This window comes from Fusarium sambucinum, chromosome IV (genome assembly GCF_050947815.1).
Source record: "Fusarium sambucinum isolate potato_lamoka chromosome IV, whole genome shotgun sequence".
NCBI classification, from domain to species: domain Eukaryota; kingdom Fungi; phylum Ascomycota; class Sordariomycetes; order Hypocreales; family Nectriaceae; genus Fusarium; species Fusarium sambucinum.
Window position 1 is genome coordinate 404,463 of NC_139291.1, and position 20,543 is coordinate 425,005.

General features: G+C 45.5%; 7 protein-coding genes across 7 annotated transcripts; 4 read left to right on the forward strand and 3 right to left on the reverse strand.

Annotated features, from left to right (window-relative positions):
* Positions 1-28: 28 nt before the first annotated feature.
* Positions 29-3,754, reverse strand: FSST1_000132 (kinase-like domain-containing protein; the record flags this gene model as incomplete). Its single annotated transcript, XM_083227210.1, has 5 exons — positions 29-241; positions 324-1,274; positions 1,327-2,187; positions 2,267-2,368; positions 3,656-3,754. The coding sequence occupies 5 exons, from the start codon at positions 3,752-3,754 to the stop codon at positions 29-31; spliced, it is 2,226 nt and encodes a 741-aa protein (XP_083090314.1).
* Positions 3,755-4,491: 737 nt separating this feature from the next.
* FSST1_000133 (uncharacterized protein) lies at positions 4,492-6,315 on the forward strand (the record flags this gene model as incomplete). The annotated part of the gene is made up of 5 exons (XM_083227221.1): positions 4,492-4,707; positions 4,754-5,009; positions 5,060-5,862; positions 5,909-6,061; positions 6,109-6,315. The coding sequence occupies 5 exons, from the start codon at positions 4,492-4,494 to the stop codon at positions 6,313-6,315; spliced, it is 1,635 nt and encodes a 544-aa protein (XP_083090315.1).
* A 456-nt stretch (positions 6,316-6,771) lies between these two features.
* FSST1_000134 (uncharacterized protein) lies at positions 6,772-7,380 on the forward strand (the record flags this gene model as incomplete). The annotated part of the gene is made up of 1 exon (XM_083227232.1): positions 6,772-7,380. The coding sequence occupies one exon, from the start codon at positions 6,772-6,774 to the stop codon at positions 7,378-7,380; it is 609 nt and encodes a 202-aa protein (XP_083090316.1).
* Positions 7,381-7,539: 159 nt separating this feature from the next.
* FSST1_000135 (uncharacterized protein) lies at positions 7,540-8,392 on the reverse strand (the record flags this gene model as incomplete). Its single annotated transcript, XM_083227243.1, has 3 exons — positions 7,540-8,084; positions 8,158-8,210; positions 8,325-8,392. The coding sequence occupies 3 exons, from the start codon at positions 8,390-8,392 to the stop codon at positions 7,540-7,542; spliced, it is 666 nt and encodes a 221-aa protein (XP_083090317.1).
* A 1,588-nt stretch (positions 8,393-9,980) lies between these two features.
* On the forward strand, positions 9,981-11,654 carry FSST1_000136 (uncharacterized protein; the record flags this gene model as incomplete). The annotated part of the gene is made up of 2 exons (XM_083227254.1): positions 9,981-11,009; positions 11,061-11,654. 2 exons carry the CDS (start codon positions 9,981-9,983, stop codon positions 11,652-11,654), a joined length of 1,623 nt encoding a protein of 540 aa, XP_083090318.1.
* A 590-nt stretch (positions 11,655-12,244) lies between these two features.
* FSST1_000137 (uncharacterized protein) lies at positions 12,245-13,719 on the reverse strand (the record flags this gene model as incomplete). Its single annotated transcript, XM_083227265.1, has 5 exons — positions 12,245-12,288; positions 12,343-12,486; positions 12,543-13,094; positions 13,141-13,158; positions 13,515-13,719. 5 exons carry the CDS (start codon positions 13,717-13,719, stop codon positions 12,245-12,247), a joined length of 963 nt encoding a protein of 320 aa, XP_083090319.1.
* A 1,402-nt stretch (positions 13,720-15,121) lies between these two features.
* FSST1_000138 (uncharacterized protein) lies at positions 15,122-20,097 on the forward strand (the record flags this gene model as incomplete). Its single annotated transcript, XM_083227276.1, has 5 exons — positions 15,122-16,325; positions 16,373-16,477; positions 16,528-16,794; positions 16,848-18,121; positions 18,196-20,097. 5 exons carry the CDS (start codon positions 15,122-15,124, stop codon positions 20,095-20,097), a joined length of 4,752 nt encoding a protein of 1,583 aa, XP_083090320.1.
* Positions 20,098-20,543: the final 446 nt, after the last annotated feature.

Sequence of the window (20,543 nt, forward strand, 5' to 3'; positions counted from 1 at the left end):
ATATATACTGTTTTCTATCTGTTTTCCCCTACAATCTTTGGTCTAGTGGTCTCAGAGTAAAATAATAGCCAACACCCAAGTCGTTTGGTATGTAATTGTCCAAATCCTTCACAGCATCATCACAATCAGTTCTCTCTTCCCTGTCCGGATTAAGCATTTTGCTGCGAATAAATTCGAGGAAAACTTTCAAGAACGTCGGTTGTTCATTGTGATGTACTGTACGAATCAGATTCTCAATCCACTGCCCAACGTCAGCCACTCTTCATATCAACACATTGCCTCCGGTCATTCCCCGTTATGTATCTTACCTCTTTCACGCTAACCTTTAGTCTCGGTACCTCTTCAGAGTCTTCGGGACTTTTCGATATTGACTCTCTTCTTTCCCTATTACGAGAAGCGCCGCCTTTGATTCTCACTCTCCGCCGCACAATAGCGTCATAGTCATATTTGGCTCTGGGTCGACGACCTTGAGGGCCACATCGGAGAACGGGTTTAGTCTTCTGAATATGTTTCAAGAAGAAGTTGTCTTCGCACCATTGGCCTATGTTTTTGGCAGCGCCTGAAAAGGTTGGTTCATCCTTTCTTGCTTGTTTATAATGCTGACGCGCATCACAATCAAGAATGACCCAGGTCATCAACTCCGAGAATACGCAGCCTAAAGCCCAGACATCAACCTTTTTAGACATGGAATATCCGATATCATGTTCCGGTGAGCGGTACGTTTGAGAGGCTGCGTATGCGGAGGCGCGATTTATCATGGTTCTGGACGCGCGCGTGTGAAATGTGATCAAGCCAAAGTCAGCAACTTTAAGGTTTCCAAGACGACACTGAGCTGTCTCCTGGCTGAAGTGCAGGATATTAGCTGGTTTTATATCACCATGTATCCCGAAATCTTTGTGTTGGCTGGTTACGTCTCCATCCTGGCTACCATGTGAATGTTTGATACGGGTATCATGAATTGTGCCGAGGGCATCAATCAAGCCCCGACATTGGATCGCAATCCATCGCACAAATTCCCTTTCCGTCAAATCATGGGCTTTTAAAAGATCGTCCCTCGGCTTACTCATTAAATCTTCAAGACTCCCACCTTCAGCCCATGGGAATAGAAGCATGAAGTTGTCACCGGTTGTGATCTCGAGTGTCGCACACAGCTCGACCAGGTGAGGCCCGGGTCTCATTTTCCGGAACGCCGCAATTTCCTTTTGGAAGAACTTGTAATCGTCATCATCGGGGGTTTTTATAATGGTCTTGAGCGCAAAAGTCTCGTATTGTGTCTAACAACCAAGTCAGAATTAAAACATTCGAAAGGAATGTCAGTGAGCTTACAAAAGAGTGATGATCAGGATGGATCTTGACCTTTTCGACAACTCCGAATCCGCCACGGGTGTCCTGCTTACCGATATAGGTCCAAGGAACGACTGTTCCCAGATCATAACGAAAGCTGAGGGCTTTGCGATTCTCCTTATCCCAGTCCAGGAATGGAACGTGCACCCACCACTGTTTATTGTAGAATTCTCTCATCATCTCTGCATCTTGTGGATGATTCAAGAACCTGGCACGCCTTTTGCCACCGGGGATGCGATACCAAAGCTCTGTGTGTTGCTCGTTGCCACTGAAGGGCAAATTTTCATCGGTCATCCCGGCACGTATGAAGGCTGGTAAGAACGCCAGTTGATTGATTAAAATCAAGACTGCGAAGATCTCTCGTGCGGGCTCTTCACACACATAGGCAGCATACGCTTTGGCATAATATCCATCGTACCCATTGACAATTAGTTCATCGAATACACTAGAAGGGTTGCAAATGACCTGTAGATCGCCACTTGGCAGGAAACGCTTCTCATTATTGCGCTTGTCTAGATGCAGTGCTCCATTGAGACGGGCCTTGATTGGAATATTGGTGTTATCGTTGAGGTCTGAATCACGGACGAGGCCAGGTCGTTGGAAGGAATTGGCAGTACCTGAGGGTTTCAGGCCTGCAAGCTCGTTGCTGTCTCGGGATAGTCCCCAGCCAGCTTCATTTCTTTCCCGTACATTCCTACCATAATCCGAGACTCTAGATGTCACATGGCTTGCTTGGGTACCCAAAGCGGGTCTTTGAAACCACGAGGTTGATGAGTTAGGGTAAATGTTCAAGGTTCGTTTGTGAACAATATCATTCAACTGGCCGTGAATACCGCCGTCCAACTTTATAATATCAGCTCACTGACTCACAATATTTATCCATAATAATTGGATTGCTGGACTTTGAATGGGCTTGCCTTACCGGTTGTGAGTCAGAAGTGTTTGGTGGCATGACTGTAGCTTTGCCATTGATTGGAAACAAGAAGTCGCTGATGTTTCGCACAAAATGCCCTCGCACGGCAACCTACAGGTGGAAAGAAAAGGAATAACAGTCTGTGTTTCATCCAACCGCTTTATCATATGCTGAGGCGCAGTGGTTGCACAGTGAATTGTCTTACATGCATAGCCTATTAGGCATTCGAGCAGGGGGGTTGAAAAGACAGCTGACACCCGCGCCTCCCCCAATTCCAGTGCGAATCATTGCCCTTAAGTAGGTAGGTACACTCGTCATGGTCTGGCAGCCACTAAATTTGCTGTGTTGCATTTGACCAAATGACGGCCGAAGCGTGCGTGCTGGCCTGATTCCACTGAGCCGACAAGGAATTCCCATATATAGAGAGTCCCCACTCTGTATTTAATCGACTTTTCTGTTCAACCCTCGAACATCTTGCCTGTCCTCACAAAATTGCTACATTTGTTCTCACATCTCAACCACCAATATCGCTGGCTAGCCCAATCGACATGAGACCACTCTTTCGTCCAAGGGAGCCGTACAGCTTTCGGCAAGAATTAGACGGCACGAATCTAAGTGCAAGCAAATTGGAGAGAATATTGAGCCGTCGCTGGAGCAATAGATATACTGTCGAGGTAGTATCACCTAGTCGCTCTGATACACATTGTCTAACTGACTGCCCTAGATGCAATCCAACAGACTCACTATCTACACGCCTGGTCTTCTTTCTGCATATGATATTGCCAGTTGTTATCGATGAGATAACCTTACCTATTTTTTAGTAGTCATTTCTTGCTAGGGTATCACATGTACTACTCATATGTATTATCAAGGTTAAATGGAGGATAGGGATAGGTGTTTTTCATGTTTTCCCGCTTTACAAATTGGAGCTATCCAGGACCGCTTTTGAATCATGTTTTGGTGGATAAATTGCAGGACCAAGGAAATCACCAAATTGAATAGAACCATATTTCAGTCAGGCATTCACCGTAATTGACTTTGAAGGAGTTCGTCGCTAACTTAAATTAAGAGAGAGAGAAAACATACTCTTCGTTATTTACCTTCCCCTAGCAAGAAGGTATTAAATGAATACCAACTCAAACAACCAGATGGTACCTGGCAACTTCCCAGCGCTACATTCCAGGTTTCCAGCTTACACTGTGGGTAAATAGTGTCTTCTCATGGACAGTCTAATGTCTTCGATTTGTGTCTGCGATATATAGTTAGTAGCTGTTGGTGCCGCACGAAATATCATGGGAAACTAACTGTATTCAACCTTTGAGATACAAGAACCCTCCACTGATTGTTTGAACGCTAATAGTTGTTAGATTGTGATAAATATGATGTTCTTGGTCGTACGTCGATAACCTGGAAGTTACCTGCTCCCAAAACCTCCATCAGCTTTTCTTCAAGCTTTCTCTTGTTTCCGTATTCAAACGGAAGAAACTGTGTCTCCATATCGATCGGGCGTGATCTGAATCTGACGTGACTTGAATCGTGGTCACAAAAAGGCTGAGCAATGGTGATATGCGATAGATCGATATCAGTCTGCCTTGCCTAGTCCTTGATTGACATACTTTATACCTTGTCGTTTGGGATAAATCAGCAGAGCCTCATTCCTCATTTTTCAATCCAAAGTCTACTCTAGATAGCATGATTCTGCAGGTAAAAACCGCTCAAAAGCTGAAGGGTGCCGTGCTTACTTTTATTGGTAATGATAGGCGATGGTGTGATCTCACAAGACAACTCATGGTGCATTGTGCGGGGGCAATCAGTAGACATGTGGCACTGTCGGATTAGGCCACCAATGGATATGAGGTACGAAAGCAGGCTGTCGTGTATCATGCAGAAATGCGGCACAAAGAGCGGGCTGTGGGATGCGAGACAGCCATCTCTAAGTCATTTTGTCACAGATACCAGCGTTTCCACGAACGTGCTGTGACATGCAACTGTAATAGATTACAATCCCATAACAACTCCGCATCACGGTAAACGAATGATGAGAGTGACCAAGCCTCTGTTTCACTTCAAGGCACCATGTAGGGCTCTTTTGAGGCTTAGCGGGAATGTGAGATTCGCTGTCCAGAGAGCATTTCGTTACTGGTCCCTTCCAGTATAAATCCTCTAGATCGGAAGAGCCGAAGAGTTACATTCATGCAAACAATATCTCCACATAACCTCGCAAACGTTACATCATGTCCTGGCTCAATCGTCACCCGAAACTGCGAAGCGAGGATTGGGATCTTTTAGATTTCGAGCCTCATCCAAACGAGGCCTTTACTATCTCGCTCAATGAACCATTGTACCAATCAGAAGACAACATCAACCCCTGTGGTGAGTCCGCTCCCAAACCACAAAGCGGTCGCAGACTCATCAATGGGGAATCGGACCTTGAGCGATGGCTGGCACAGGTACCTGTCACACCATTCAACCGAGATGCTGTACTAACACGTTTAGATCTCCGACACTACACATGGGCGAATTACCTCCGCCGATCAGACAAACAACAACCTCTCCACTATCAATCTTATTCTGGCGTCACAAATGTCATCACTGGATGAGATTCCATTTACAGAAAACGAGTTCTCGGATATCATGGACCAAATGAAAATACATGGGTCCATTGTTCGTGCTATCAATCGAAATACACAATGCAGCTTTTCATCACTTCCCTTCAACTGGACTTATGGTGACTCAACCAACCCATCAATCGGTATATAATACCCTTATCAACACATTCTATCCCATACTGACCCGGCATAGTATATAATTGTCGAACAGCTGGATCTTGGGAAGGCGATATGGCTCTATCGGTCACGTTTTTCCCCGAAACCTTGACGACCAACGCTGTCTGGTATGGCTGTGATTTGAAAGAGCATCGTTCATATGGTCACATCCTAAGCAATCCCGACATTATCGTAAACCGTTTAAGAAACTTTGACGGTAATTGCTTCCATCCATTGATCCTCCCGACTATGTTTGCGGAGTTCGAAAGAGAGAGACATGTTGGATTGGTCAGGAAGTATATGACTCAATCGGTTCAGAGGATTAACGATCTTGCGTATCCCAGAATAAATGAAGATGACAGGAGCGAAACCGAATTGTCACAACTGTCAGATAAGGGGAGTAATGGGGAATATTACTTGCCTAAGAAGCTGCAGACCGTACTATCCCATTTTCGCTTGGCCCCAAGTATAGACGAATCTTCCCCCACGGGAAAAGGCACAACTAGCCAGAATGTCAACTACAGAAAGCCATGGATGGAAGACAAAGATGCTCCAGAGCCAGCTGTCATACTGTGGCAGAATACCAGCTTTCTCAGCAACGGCCTACTCAACTGGCAAACGCAACTGAGGAAAATGCTTCAGGAGGTCCAAAACCTCGAGGATACAAATTTTGGGATCACCACGATCGATGACACCGAACAATTTCAACCCAAATTAACCAATCTTAAAGACGTTGGGTACCGGATCAAGACGAGAATACAAGATCTCATTGATGAGTACGACGAGCACATTCGACAGTGCAATCATATCACCGAAGGTCTGAGGATAGCAACACAACTTGTGAGTGAGCAGTAGTTCTAACTGTACTGGGTCTAACGATAAATAGGAACTCAATGACATTGGGCACAAGGATGCTAGAACAAACCAAGAGATAGCTCGCGTCAATCTCAAGGTGGCTCAAATGACACGTGTTGACAGTAGCTTGATGAAGTCTATAGCGACACTAGGAATGATATTTCTGCCAGCTACTTTTGTTTCAGTAAGTAAAATAAAAGTATTCAAAGGACTGTATTGACAAATCATCAGACTTTCTTTTCCATGGATTTTTTCAAGTGGTCAGAAAAGGATGGGGAAGGCCAAGAGAGAATTTCTTCCTATATTTGGGTTTACATCGTTGTTGCAATTGGGCTTACAGTACTGACAATGTCGATCTTCTATTCATGTGTCTTGAGGTCTCCTTCGGTCGAAGTTGACGAGGAGTCGACTTACAGCTTGGAGAATATTCCAAAGTGAATAGCAACTAGTTGGCATTTTATCGGATAGTATTTATCTTTTGAGTAGAGCTATTCTCTATAGCACTACTCGGATTAATGATATAAAGTCGCGATTTTAAGCATGATATGAAATGTCCATCTGACATGAGCTAAAGATCATGGCATGAGGCTAATTGAGCTAATATCTCACACCGCTAGGGTTTAAAGCTTATGATAAAACGTGATTAGATGTAACCTGGACCCTGAGCTGAAGTCCCTTTTACTTAGTTGGGAATAGTGGCATTATTTGAGTTTTCGTTCCTGGTAGCGACGAGCGCTTAATGGCGCGCTTGACAAGGAGCGGAGACTTCTACTGGCGAGCTGAATGAACATGTTCAGGGGTCCTAGCTATCAATTATTTATATCCGGCATCCAACTTTTTCATAATAAAAATCCTCCTTCTTCAAGTATCACGACAGTCCTCAATCAACAAGACATGGCTCCATCCTGGCTTGAGAAATTCATCGTCCGCGAGGATGCAACACCAGATCCACGACGCAGCACGGAATCATCGGCTTTTCAGATTCACTACACCGCTCTACCGGGTCACCAGCGAATTCTAACCATGAAAGGCGACACAACACCTAATTACGAAGTAACAAGGAAAGCAGTCCTCGGCGTCTGGGGAGATAAATGCTATGTCAAATCCGTGAAGAATGACGTGGAAATAGCGACCATAGACTTTCACACCTTGCCGCACAAAACCGAGGTCAACTTTACCCAACGCAAACACAAAATCGACGTCAAGGGGAATACAGGACCATTCAAAGCCAGTGGAGGGCTTGGGGAGGTGCGTTGGAAGCCGACGGGTATGGTCGTCAATGGAAAGGCTTCGTGGGAGCTCAGAGATGAAGGGAACCTGGTTATGTCGGTTTCAATCGATGATCAGCAAGCGAATGGCGTTATTGATGTGTGGAAGAGTCAACTCGATTCAGACACAGTTGAGGAACTGATTGTACTTGGTGTTTCCAAAGTTGAAGAGTACAAGAAGACACTGAGGAACGCTAAGACGTCTCTTGTATCGGTTGTCCATGGCCGAGCATAGTTAAACTGTTCTTGAATTATACAAATACATTGAACATATGTGGAAAAACTGTACTAATGTAAGCATGCACCTCCCTTTATACATTATCTCTGCTTAAAAATGCATGCTAGCGTCAGCATGGCCTATGTTACCAACCGATACTACCTCTTGTTCTTTCCATTACGGTGCCTCATAGATTCTAGAAGGGCTTCCGGGTCTTTGTAAAGGAAAGACTATAGGCTCAGCCGGTAGTTCACTCTTTGGTCTCTCGGAGTAAGGCTGATCTTGGTTGTGATCTCCAGGAAGCTCTGCCAGTACCGCATCATTTTTCCTTCTCACCCTTCTTCTCCAGACTATCCATCCAATGCCACCAAGAATCAACAGACCTCCAATTGTGGCGCCTACTGCGACACCTGCAATTTCACCTTTGGAAAATCCAGATTTCGAACTAGGCTCCGATGTAGAACTCGCTTCGATGCTTGGTGATGTATCTGTCGTGCTTGTAGCTGTCTCCATGTTGAGATTTGGCGATGCCGGAGCTGCAGCGGTAGTTTTCGTCTCGTCGGATTTCGGCGCGCTGACATTTACGTATTGAGATTCCGCCAGAGTCCCGTTACTTTCCCTATCTCTCAACTCGAACCAGTAAATGCAATCCTCGTTATTCTCCATCACGTTCGAGATATCGTACTGAGCCTTCCACTTTTCGGATTTCGAATTACCATTGCCTAGATAACTGAATTAACATGACATTGAACTAAAGAGACGAGTTATCCCTACTTTTCAACAGAGCTTCCGTACTTTTCTCAGAGTCTATGGCGTCTATAACTTGCCGAATATAGAGATCAACCTTTCTAATGTTGGTGTCAAAGATGATCAGGATGTTTTGTCCATCTTAATATTGGTTATTTTTCGTCATATCCTGGTCGGCTGCTTGATCTTCGTCCCGCTCTGGGGGACGTACGAACTTGGTAAAGCATGACGCCCAGCTCGCGAACAGAGACAATATTAGGCCTAGTTTCACGAGAAATGACATCCTAGGAAGGAATAACGGCATGGTTTTACCAAGCAAGATCGGTATCGGACTGCCTACTCTCAAGGCTTGGCTTCAGTTGCTAATACAGACTCAGAACTGCGAGATAAACATCTCTGGGAGGGGAAGCTGTTATTTCTGAACAGGGAGCGGATGCCAATGATATATGCATCCATCGTCCGGGTATCCGAGCCAACCTAGTCACAGATAGCCAAATTAATCAGGAATACGTGCCTAGTCATTATGCAGTAACAGTTCGTATGAAGACTAGTCGCAGCTGGGGCTGTTAACTCGTGATCCGGGTTTGTTCCCTCAATGAGGGTCGACCAACCCATATTTCAACTTCTTCTACGAACAGGAATGGCAACGAATTAAGCTCAAATTGACGAGACAGTGAATTATTAACGTTATAACCTCAATATTTAATTTTAAATCATGAATACAAATAATGAATCCCTGTATCTCAACTCTCACATTGTTGCCTGATTTGTCTAGCTGCATATAGAAGTGGAACAAAACACAACCAACAGCACAACAACCAACAAAGCGTTACATTATTAGGATCATGAGGACAAAGTCCGAAAACATCTGTTGCCTGACCTGGGTGATGGTTAAATGAAAACTGAAAAAGAAAAGGCAGGTGTCAATAAACCCCTGCTTTTGGACAGTGGATGTGACTACGGGAAATGTTTAACCGACATAATTCACATGTGTTTGAGCTCCGTGTTCGAGAACGAATTGGGTCAGCCTCCTAGCCACAAATTTAGTCCTATAATATGAGAACAGAGATGTGTATGAAACCGATTAAACGATGTTTTACGTTGAGTATTGTAGATACTAGATTGAATTGAGGGTTTTCAGAGTGGTGTATCTCTGTCAGCAAGACAAAGCTCCATTACCGCTCTATATCCGGCCAGCCAGTACTGACATTTGATGTGGCTTGACTCCACAAGCGCCAGCGGATTTATGCGTCTTCGGGTTCAGGGTAACCGGTACGAAATATTGGAGGCAGCTATTAAATTGCAGGATATGTGTCCAAACAATCATAAATGGGAATAACAAAGTAGCTAAGAACTGTAGCTGGTAAAAGTGAGCGAATTCTAGACTTGGGCTGGAACAGAGGAAGAAACTCCTTTTCTAGGGATTAAATCTTCCTTGTGAAGCTATCTTAATTAAGCCGCATCAACTTGTGAGGTCAGGTTCCACTTACAAAGTCAAGTCAGCTGACTAACCAGCCTGGAGTTTAACTCTATAACCGTCTTATATCCTGGTGGGTGAGTTAAAAAGAAGTAGCTTGTTTAATGATCCCGTCCCACTTTACAATTCACTTCATTGAATCTTGTCACAAGAAATCAGCTCTGGAAATCGGTATGTACTGCAGTACCTAATACTCTACACCGTTTTGAATGAAAGGCAAAACTTCTGAAACAACAGTGCCATGCTTAGCTTGAAGCTGGTACCAACAGTAGCATTTGTGCCTCACGTGATAAGCCAACCAGCGGCACCATGACAATTGCAAAACCAACAGCTGAAATAAAACAAACTCTCTCCTCTTCTTCACACTTGTCCAGGATAAGACGACAAAGACGCCATGGAACCTTCATCAACAACTCGTCTTCCCAATGATATACTATTCATTATTTTCAGTCATTCATGTCTTCATTGTCAAGACCATTACAACCAGTCCTGGGATGACCGACCATTACGCGCTATTAAACCTTGCCGCCCAAAACAGCAGCCTGATGAGAAATCGTGGTATTCCATCGACAGAGATACACTTTTTGCGGTTTGCTTAGCTTCCAAGCGTCTCAGAGATGTTGCTCAGCCGATCTTGTACCACGAATTTGTTCTGGGTTACGGCGATTCCTGGAAGTCCAACATGTATGACTGGGGAGGCCGGCTTGCTTCATTTATGCAAACCTTGGCTCGTCGTCCTGACCTTAGCCGTCAAGTCAAAGTCGTTTACATCAATACCCTCCTTTTCAAGCCCAACGAGGAGGGAAACCGATCTGCTCTCCTAGAAGCGGCCCAGGCTATGAAGATAGACCTTCCGGCTGTTTGGAAACGAAGAGCATCAAAAATACCAGCAAGTGAAGCTCAGGATTGGCCTGAAGTTTATCCCATCTTTCTAAGCTCATATCTCGACGATAGTAGGGACTTGACAGAAAGACAGGAGCGGCACCTACGATGGGCAATGAATGAAAGCTCTGCACCTGCTTGGCGCTGGCTGAATTCAGAGCTAATCGCAACGCTAATTGCCCAAACGCATTGCGTGCAGTACCTCAGCCTTCAAGGCAATCATACATGGCCTACATGTGGGCTTCCTGGGTCTTCTCTCCGGTCTTTGGGAGTCGCCAACCTCCCATTGAAAACACTTGATCTTGGAGTTGGTGCCAACTCTCTCATCGAGCTTGCTCCAGCTCTTCAAACCCTAAACCTACATCAATATAAGGGAGACTTGAGATCATGGGATATAGAGCTGCCATGCCTTAAAACATTGAGAATCACGGATACTTTCTTATCGGCTAATAGTATTCGTCGACTTCTAAACGCCTGTACGGGAGGTCTAACCGCATTTGAGTTTGAATCCTACAAGGATGATGAATCCCCTCGTTGTGGGGTGAGTACTGCATGAATCCTGTTTGATGTTAATGATACTAATAGTACGCAGTACGAAGGCAATCCTCCCATTCCTCCCGATATGCTTCACGATAATCACTTCCAACCGTCCGACGTGATTGAGATCCTACAGAAACACAAGAGCACTCTGCGGGTACTGCATCTTGATCTCACAACCCGCCGATTTCACATGAGGAAGATTCCATTGGAAGTTAATCTCAAAAACTTCACTACTCTTCGACACATTTTTATCAACGCTATACCACTTTTCGGATTGCGAAGAGAGCAGAACAGTGACTCCGGAATGTTGACCCGATTTCTTCCCCGTTCAATTGTCTCTCTAGTGATTTACAGAGAGACTTTGGATAGAAGGCGCCTAATTGATGGAGCGCTATTTGCCTCCGCAGATTCAAAATTCCAAAGCCAGGATAAATTCCCTTTTCTCAGCCACGTAGGATGCAACTTGGCATGCACCTTGGAGCGAGATTTGACTACGGAATCTAGCCTGCTGTCCCTTTTTGAGCCAGCGGGTGTCAATTTCTGTACCACGGTTGAGTCTTTGAGCAAGCTCAAGCCATATTTGAATGGTCCCAATGGCAGCTCCAGACTTCGCCTTCCTAATTGGGACTCAGATGATGATCTATGATAAATATTTTTTCCTTTATATACTTTCTTCTCATTGAAATTCCATGAAATTATTTTGCTGAACCCTTTGCAGTTTAAAGAAAGGAAGTTTAATATGTCCGCACCTAAAGTGTATCCGAAAAGGTGGCCGCTTGAGAAATGAGGGACGAAATTAGTAGGTCACTTTATGTAATTTATGCTATGAGCTTAGGTCATTTATTGAATCCTTAGCCCAAACGGCCATCCATCTTCTCCTGACCGTCAACCGCACAGATTGTTGAAAGAATTCTATACTGTTCCCCTCAAGATTCAATTTTCCAAAAAAAAAAAGCCTAGCAGGGGCAGCTGCCTGACTATAGATGTTTGCGACTAAAATAGTTTTCACATTGTTGGAATTATTGTTATGTCACCGTAGTTCTATTGGTGACGCTGCTGTGATGAAGATTCCCTAATTGAACATCGACAAGAATAACTAAACTACAACAATGAGGAACTAGAACTACTAACACCGATCTACGGGTTCACCCGCTCTTGAGGATTAAACCCTCGATACCAAGCGACAGTATTGACCCAAGTTGCTTTCAAAAACTATTAGTAAGATACAGAAGGTTTTTAGAATAGAAATACGTTACCCATTGCATACATAGCAAAACCTTCTATTGAATTCGTTAGTCACATTGATGGATTGACCTCAATCAAGGATAACCTACCTGCATCCTTATGACCCTGGTTTCTTTCGCCGATGACGATATCACCTCCTCTCACAACTGCTCGTAGACATTCCAAGTTGGTGGTACGCCAAGGGTCTGGCTCTGGGTTCTCGCCCGTCGCAGGTGGTTGACAAAGGACATCAACTACGAGCACATCAGTGTTAAGCCTTCATTACCATTGTGAGAAAGAAAAAACTCACCAAGTGCATTTCCAACACCAGTGAATGCCTCTGCATGTGTGGATTCATGAATGAGCACCTGGACTAGAAAATCTCCAAACCATGAGATCCCCCGTTTTTCCTTGCCTTGACCATTCTGGAAATCGGGATCGGCGAGGAGAACAGAAGCAGCAGCTTTCTGATCGTCAGTAGGCTCGTTACCAATACTTACATGCAGGTTTCGATAATGCTTGCCCGACGATAAGCGCTCTGATTCAGTCTTGATCCACTTATCGTGATACTCAGGACAGAAAACCATGGTCTCTTCGACGGCTCCAAAGATAGCCTTGTAAGTGTATGCGTTGAGTCTCTTCCCCACAGGAAGACCGAAACGCGTCGGCGATGTTTCGGACGAATCATCGTCTAGATCGTCGTCCGAACCGTCATCCGAACGGTCGTCGGCGGTATCATAATCGGGATCATCAGGGTCCGCGTCGCATACTTCTTTCCGCATCACCCATGTTTCTCTACCTTCCTGTGTAGCTGACTTCATCAGGACCCAGAACGCAAGCCCTCCCGTATTAGTGAAGGCGGCTAAGGTGATCAGTATCAAATATGTCAAGTGTTCGATATACCTTACAGTCATCTTCTCCAGTATCTAGTATACCTATGTTAGGCCAAAAAAGCTTTTGGGGGCACAATGATGACTTGCCTTCTGTGTATGTCCTCCCTTCGCTATTTCTTCTTGCCAAAACTTGATTATCGTTGCAATAGAAATTGATGTAAGGGAAGCCCCCTCGGGTCCATCTCACGGGTGTGCCATCTAGGTACTTGGATAGCTGATTAGAAATGGTTTTCGCTCGTTCTGTGCAAAGGCAGTTAGTACATTCGACCACAGGGTTGTCAAGTGGAGCATAGTCTAATAGTGTTATCTAAGTAGCATTAACTGCCTAAGAAATTTCGTCTCTTATGATAAATTACCTAAATATTTTCGTCTCGTATGTTGCAACTTACCACGTGTATACTTGAGCTTTTCAAGACCTTCACGATTACCTTCTGCATTGACACCAGTGTAGTGATTGGTAATAAAGGCGCGGTAGGTAGCAAAAGCATTGTGTTCGTCAAAGGTCCGTTGGTTCGAAGCCAGCTTCTCTGGTCTCAATTCACCAGAACCGTCATTCCGATAGAGGCTAATGGCGAGATCTAGATGATCGACCATGTTGGCCATCTGCAGAAGTATTAGATTTGATTAAGCGAATAAGTAAAGACAAAAAAAAGAAAAAGAAGAAACAGAAGAAAAAAAAGAAAAAAGGGGAAAGGGGAAAAATAGTAAAGAGGGAAGGAAAGAAGGAAAGAAGGAAAAAAAAGGATGATTACAATATCGTTTGCATCTTGGAGAGACTGGGTAAGTAGAGATCCTAGCCTTGAGCGTCCACAACGGTTGAACAACTGACGCTTGTCCAAAGACCGAGCCACAACCGTTCCATTGGCCTCTGTTGGGACCGCCAAAACGAGATTTGAACATAGAAAGAAAAGCACAATGACTTTGGTAGCGAGGCCGTATAGAAACAGAGACATGTTAACAACAGAAAAACCCCAAAAGAGCAGGCAGAGAAATGTGAGTAGCGTAGTGACTGAGTTCTTATGATTGGGGTAAGTTGATTTATTTCTATCTATCTGCGTATTATAAACTTGGACTTGCATTTGCTAGAAAAGTACAGAAAAAAATGATAGCATTGTGGTAAATTACCTAAAATCGAGTACTCTTGCTTACTCTTGCATTGTGATATGACAAGGGTGTCATTGACTGTTGGTAGATCCCCCAGACACTCAAAAGCTTAAGCCTAGGGGTCTCGGCGCCTCCGAGTTTGAAATATGGTAAGGCAGCTAGCATCTACTCAGAATTGAGCCAATGCTAATGAGCGACGAAAATGTCTTCAGTAGACACGGACCATATTGGAGGGTGGCCGTGCAACTTGTTAGAGCCAACACAAGTTTCAAGCGTGCAGATTGTGGGTCAGTGAATTCCTTTTTTACTGTTGCAATGTGGTATAAATGCTCTTTTATGTTGGCGCTACCGACCAACGGAACAGTTAGTACTGTTGGTTCTAATTTGGTCAATTTGTTTCTAACGTCGCCTGAAACATTCAACGGGCCAACTCTAATTGACTGAGCAATATCAGCCCATTCTTGACCAACAATTCCCCAATCGGGGTATTCCGTTGTTCCGAAGGTTCTTGAACCTTAAGCTTTGTTTTGGGTGCAAACGAGGCTGCAATGTTCATTGCAACTTCATCCTGCATCTTGAGTGGTATACCGTGTGATTCCCACAGTTGTTGGATGTCAAGTGCGTTTACTAGGGCCTTACCAACGAGTAGTAGAGATTAAGGAGCCCCCTTCTTCGGGGTTCATGCATAACCGATGGTGGTTTACAAGTCTGGAACCTGGTAAGGCATACCACAGTTCAGAGGTTAGAAATCGGTTTGGAAATATAGACATTACTGGTTCTCTCGCTGCACAATTCGGGGTCCTCATTTCCAACCTCTTCATTCATTTGTTCATTCACATTCGTTTCATATTTACCTGACACTTGTATTTTTGTCACTCTCTTATCTCTCAAGATGAAGCTGGCAGCCCATTTCTGGGGAGCTGCTTGGCTGGTTGCAGTCGTCAACAGCGCTGTCACGGTTGACCCATCTACCAAGCGCACTCTCACTCGCAAAGACACCTGTCTGTCATTGTCTCAGGAGTGCAATGTCTCAATACAAGAGCTCATAGACGCCAATGGCGGTGACAGCTCTTGGTGTTCCAAAATGCGTCCTGGTCAAAAGATATCTTGCTGCCACGGCTATTCAACCCCTTCCTTCCATCATCCAACTTGTGTTGTTTACACGGTCCAAACTGGAGACACGTGTGGGAGTATTGGAAGATCTTTTAACATGACAGGTCAGACCATCTCCAAGTTCAACCATGACATAACATGGGCATGGTCAGGTTGTGATAACCTGGTTGCCGGCACCAAGATATGCCTGAGCTCTGGCAAGGCACCTATGCCCAACCCTATCAAGGACGCTGTTTGTGGACCGCAAGCTCCGGGAGCACATTTCAGAAGCGATATCAAGTCTGCTTCCGACTTCGCCTCAGCCAACCCTTGCCCGCTTAATGCTTGCTGCAGTGTTAATGGGCGCTGTGGAGTTAGTACTGAGTTTTGCACGAAAACGAACCCTTTAGATCTCTCCCATTGCATCTCAAACTGCGGGACAAGTATCCAGACGAGCAATCATATCGTCAAGAACTTTCTTCGCATTGTCCACTATGATCCGACTCATAAGCTTGATGCTTTCTTAGCGGATGATGCTGGCGTTACCCATATCCACTGGCCAGAAGCTTCTATCAGCAAGAACATGACAATCACTGTCAACCACAACCACAAGCAGTGGAGAGAGTTTACACTTCTTGATCATGTCAGTAAGATTGTATCGTTTGGAGACATATATCAGTCAACGGACGATCTCTTCAACTCGAACAACAGACTTCGCGAGGTCATGCAACCACAGACTCGGCAACAGTTTGTCTCGCAGCTTGTCAAGTTTGTGGACACTTCTGGCATCGATGGTGTTCACTTTGACTGGCAAATACGCCAATTAAGCAGTTCAGATACCCATCTCTACCTTGTTACCTTGAGAGAACTCAGGCGACAATTGAGTCATAAATACTCTATCTCTATCAGTCTCCCCTCACAATATTCGCTTCTTAAAGCGTACCCCGTCCGCGAATTGGCCTCTGTGGTCGACTATTTTGTATACCTAACACATGAAATTTACGGTAAGCCTTTGATCCATGTCTAGATTTATCATTACTGATCATAGCAGAGCACTCTGATCTGAATTCTGTCCCCCCGCAATCTGGTTGTCCAGCGGGAAATTGTCTTCGCAGTCATATCAACCAGACCGAAGTAGAATACGCCCTTTCGATGAGTAGGTTACTACTTCTAGAATCATAGCAAGTTTTTATTAACTTTTCATAGTCACAAAAGCGGGTGTAAATTCGAAACAGGTAGTCGTTGGCGAGGCTGGCTACGGTCGGGCGTTCACAAATGTCAAACCAAGATGTCACGGACCGGATTGCTTTTTCAAGGTCGATATATCCAGCGCCGAAGTCCCTGCCAACATCTGTAGCAATAGCAGCAGAACATTGCTCGATTCTCAGACTACGGATATTATTGATCAGCGCCGCCACAAAGCCATTACCTGGTATGACAAGAAGTCGGCTTCTGACTTCCTGATTTTAGACGGTGGGTTTTTTCTTTCTCGGTATATTTACCATCACTAACGTTGTGTAATTCAGATATGTTCTGGGTTTCCTATGCGTCCGAAAGCACTAGGAAGACTCGTGCTGAGAATTGGCGCAAGCTTGGGTTTCTCGGTACCGCTGGGTTTCAGGCCAAATGCGAATCTAAGATTCCTACGAGTGGACAAGACACTCACGTTGCCCCAAACCCACCCAAGGCTTCATACCCAGTACCAGGAGATGCAGTTTCACAGCCATCCGGAGGTGATGCGAATGAGCCTCAGCCGAAGCCAGAAGCGCCTACAGAATTCGGCAGCGAGAAGCCCCAACGGCCGTACCAGGATCTACCTATCAATGTCCCGCAGGACCCTGACGACAATGTTCCTGAGTCAAGTTCAGCCATCGAGAAACCTTCTGAAAGTTTTACCCAGAGTGGTTATAACGGTTATTCAATTCAAGAAATCACTTCGGTCTTCACCGTCTATGTGACAACTACAGCAGGCCGTACTCAAACTGTCACCACATGCATTGTTCAGCCAGAGACATCTCCATCGAGCTTGCCTTCTCCTGCTGATTCCTACCCTGCCTACTTACCTCCCGTGGATCATGGAGATTACGACAGTCTAAGTCAGCCACAAGAACCTACCCTCCGAGAGACAACAAGAAAGGGCAACTATCCAGTGGAAATGCCCACTCACATTACGAGTAAGACACAGGACACAAGTGAAATTGATTCAGGATTGTTTCCACCGTTTCCATCAATCCATACTTCTAGGTTTTGGAATACTTCAACGGTTTCGACAACTGGGGTGGGTGCTGAACCACCCTTATCCAGCGGCCCGGATATCAGATCACCCACCGACATTCTTACCACGCCTGACCTCTCTACATTGACTCGTCAGGAGACTACGACATCTACCAATGACCAACTTACCCCTGGAGAGGGAATCTTAACCTCGCAAACTATTGTGGCGTCTGTTACAACTTCAAACCCTTGGAACTTCACCCAGCCGGGTTGGAAAGCGTCAACAAGTGCGCTATCTGACTTGGAAACGACCCTTTCGATAGGATTCTCCGAGACCTTTGCGACAGGTAGTGGGTCAAGTCAATCAGCTCCATCTCCAAGCATCCCTTATGGGTCGACTGAAATCATTGCTCCAACTTCAGAAACCGATCCGACAACTATTGGTCAGCCCACCAGGCCTCTCGAGCCAGGAAGTAGTGATGAGACGACTAGCGACACCGAATCACTGGTCATCTCAACTAGGGCTGGCTCTGAGTTCCTATCTGCAACACACACCAATGAGAGTCCTTCTGCATCTACGGAGGAAGTCAGTAGTCCGGGCCACACAGTATCTGGGAGTCCAAGCGAAGAGACTGGTATCACTTCTGAAACAGGATCCAGAGTACCGGGACGACGGGCGGGACATCGGAAGATCCTAGTGAGCACGAGCCCTCTGTCCACAGTGAGGACATTGACAATGGCTCGGTAACTATCACCGGCTCCCAGGATTCAGATACTCAAGCACCGCTTCAAACAACAAGTGGTAGTGGCTTGACAGATCTTCCTAATGGCAGCACAAGAATTGCGTCTGGTTTGCCGGATGCAAGCAGTATACCATCAGGTATCACTCTGGACCCTCTTGAGACTTCGACAGACAATGGAGTTTCTACGATTCAATCCCAACCCGATACTATCTCGGGCGATATCAAGACTGACGAAGTCACCAAGACATCGGAGTCTCAGGCCGACAGCACTCATGTTGGAGTTGACACCAGGACCAACGCGTTTCCAAGCGATCAAACGTCTATTTTCAGTGATGGTACTCGTCCCGGTACCGAACTGTCAACATCCTCTCCGCTATTGTCGTCTACAGAGACACCTAGCAATACTGATGCTATCTCTGACCTGCCTGTTTCCACAATTCATTCTACAGAAAGCAATGGAGATGGTGAAACATCCACAGATGCAGGATTGAACTTGACATTACCCAGTCTGCCAAGCATCGACTTGACGTCGCTTCCAAACACGTTACTACCCATTCAGACAGACGAGTCTACTGTCCTAGAGTCCATCACGAAGGAACCAATCATTGAGTCTTCAACGACGGAGGGCGGATTTGGTGCCATACCTGTCCCGACCTTTTCTGATGATCCTGCCGAGGAGACGAGCACTCCTGATGACTGTCTGGGAGGAACATGCACGGTGGGCAAGGATTGTAACGATCCTTCCTGTACAAGAGGAGGCGACTGCTTTGGACCAAACTGTACAAAGGCTGGTGCATGTACAGGACCTAAGTGCACGCGTGGAGGACAATGTCAAGGAGAAAAGTGCCAGTTTGGTGGTGGATGTGAAGGTGTTGGATGTGTGGTAGGAGGAGGCTGCTTCGGTATCAACTGTGTTTTTGGCGGGACTTGTGTCGGTCCTTCATGCCACCAAGGAGGACCCTGTTCTCAAAATGCCTTAGGAGATTGTCCTCCCGGGAAGTGTACTGGGAAACAGTGTGACGATGAGGGAGATGAAGATTGCACTAGTAAAACAACCGCTGAGGTTTGCACTGAGACAGTCAGCAGCACTGTGGTTACAACAATCCCAACAACGAGTTGGTCAACGACAACAAAGACGTCTTGTCGAACGCTGACGGAATGCGACATAACCGACTCAACGATTACGACTACCATGACAGGTACTGAAGAGCCAGACCCACAGGCGACACCGGAGGGCTTTTATGATTATGATGTGGAAGAAAAGACCCCCGATTCCTTCTGGGATGATCTTGAGGATGACTATGATGAATGGCTTAGTGAAGCTGACCGGATACCCACTACCACCACTACAACACAGCCGCCAACAACGTTTGCGACGTCCACGAAACCCCGTAGCACTGTGACAGTAACAGCACAACCTGATCCTACACCCGAGGCAAAATGTTATCAGATGGGCGAAACAGGATATTATAAATTTGAGATATCTGATATCTTCAACTGGGCTGACGATGGAGGGGCGAAGCTCAAGAAAGAAGAAACTGGTTGTGGAGCAATCACAGATTGGGATTGGCAAAGTGGTGATAACAGCAACCTGGGTCATGTGGTCTTTTTTAACCTTCCGTTGTTCATAAAGTCAGGTTGTGTGGAATGGGCTATCGTATCGGCTGGAGGGCCCAAGATCAATTGTAAGTGGCGACCTGGCGGCGCTGGTCCGGATCCGGGCTTCTTTGCCGCGAATCAGACAAGATCCCTTCCTACTTTTGGAGACGTATTACCTACAGAGGTACAGAAGCAAGTAAAAACCGAAAGCCACACATGATATCAAGTAGACGAGACTGCTATCAGCCATCCAGTCTTTTTTTAGCCTCATTTCCAAAACCTAGCTTCAGATTTCATAGTCACAATATATCCCTTTTATCCATGAAATCATAATGCTACCAAGTTCATGCCATTTAGGTCCGTAAAAACTCCCGAAATCCAAGGATGACACCTGTTACCAGTCCAATATCTTATCCTTGCCGCTACCGCAACCACGATCACTATTCTCTTGTGTATTCAATCTGCCCCAATCGTAGACACCGCCGCGGTCAACAAAAGACGCCTTATCCCAGACAACTTGGTTCATTGCTTTCTGAACCCCAACCTTCAAAATGGATTCACTCGTGGTGATCATACCCTTACCCTTGTCCAAGAAACGCATGTACTCATCCAGTAGCAAATAGCTACTTGCCATAGAGGTATTGTCTTCCGGGACGTAGCAAGGCA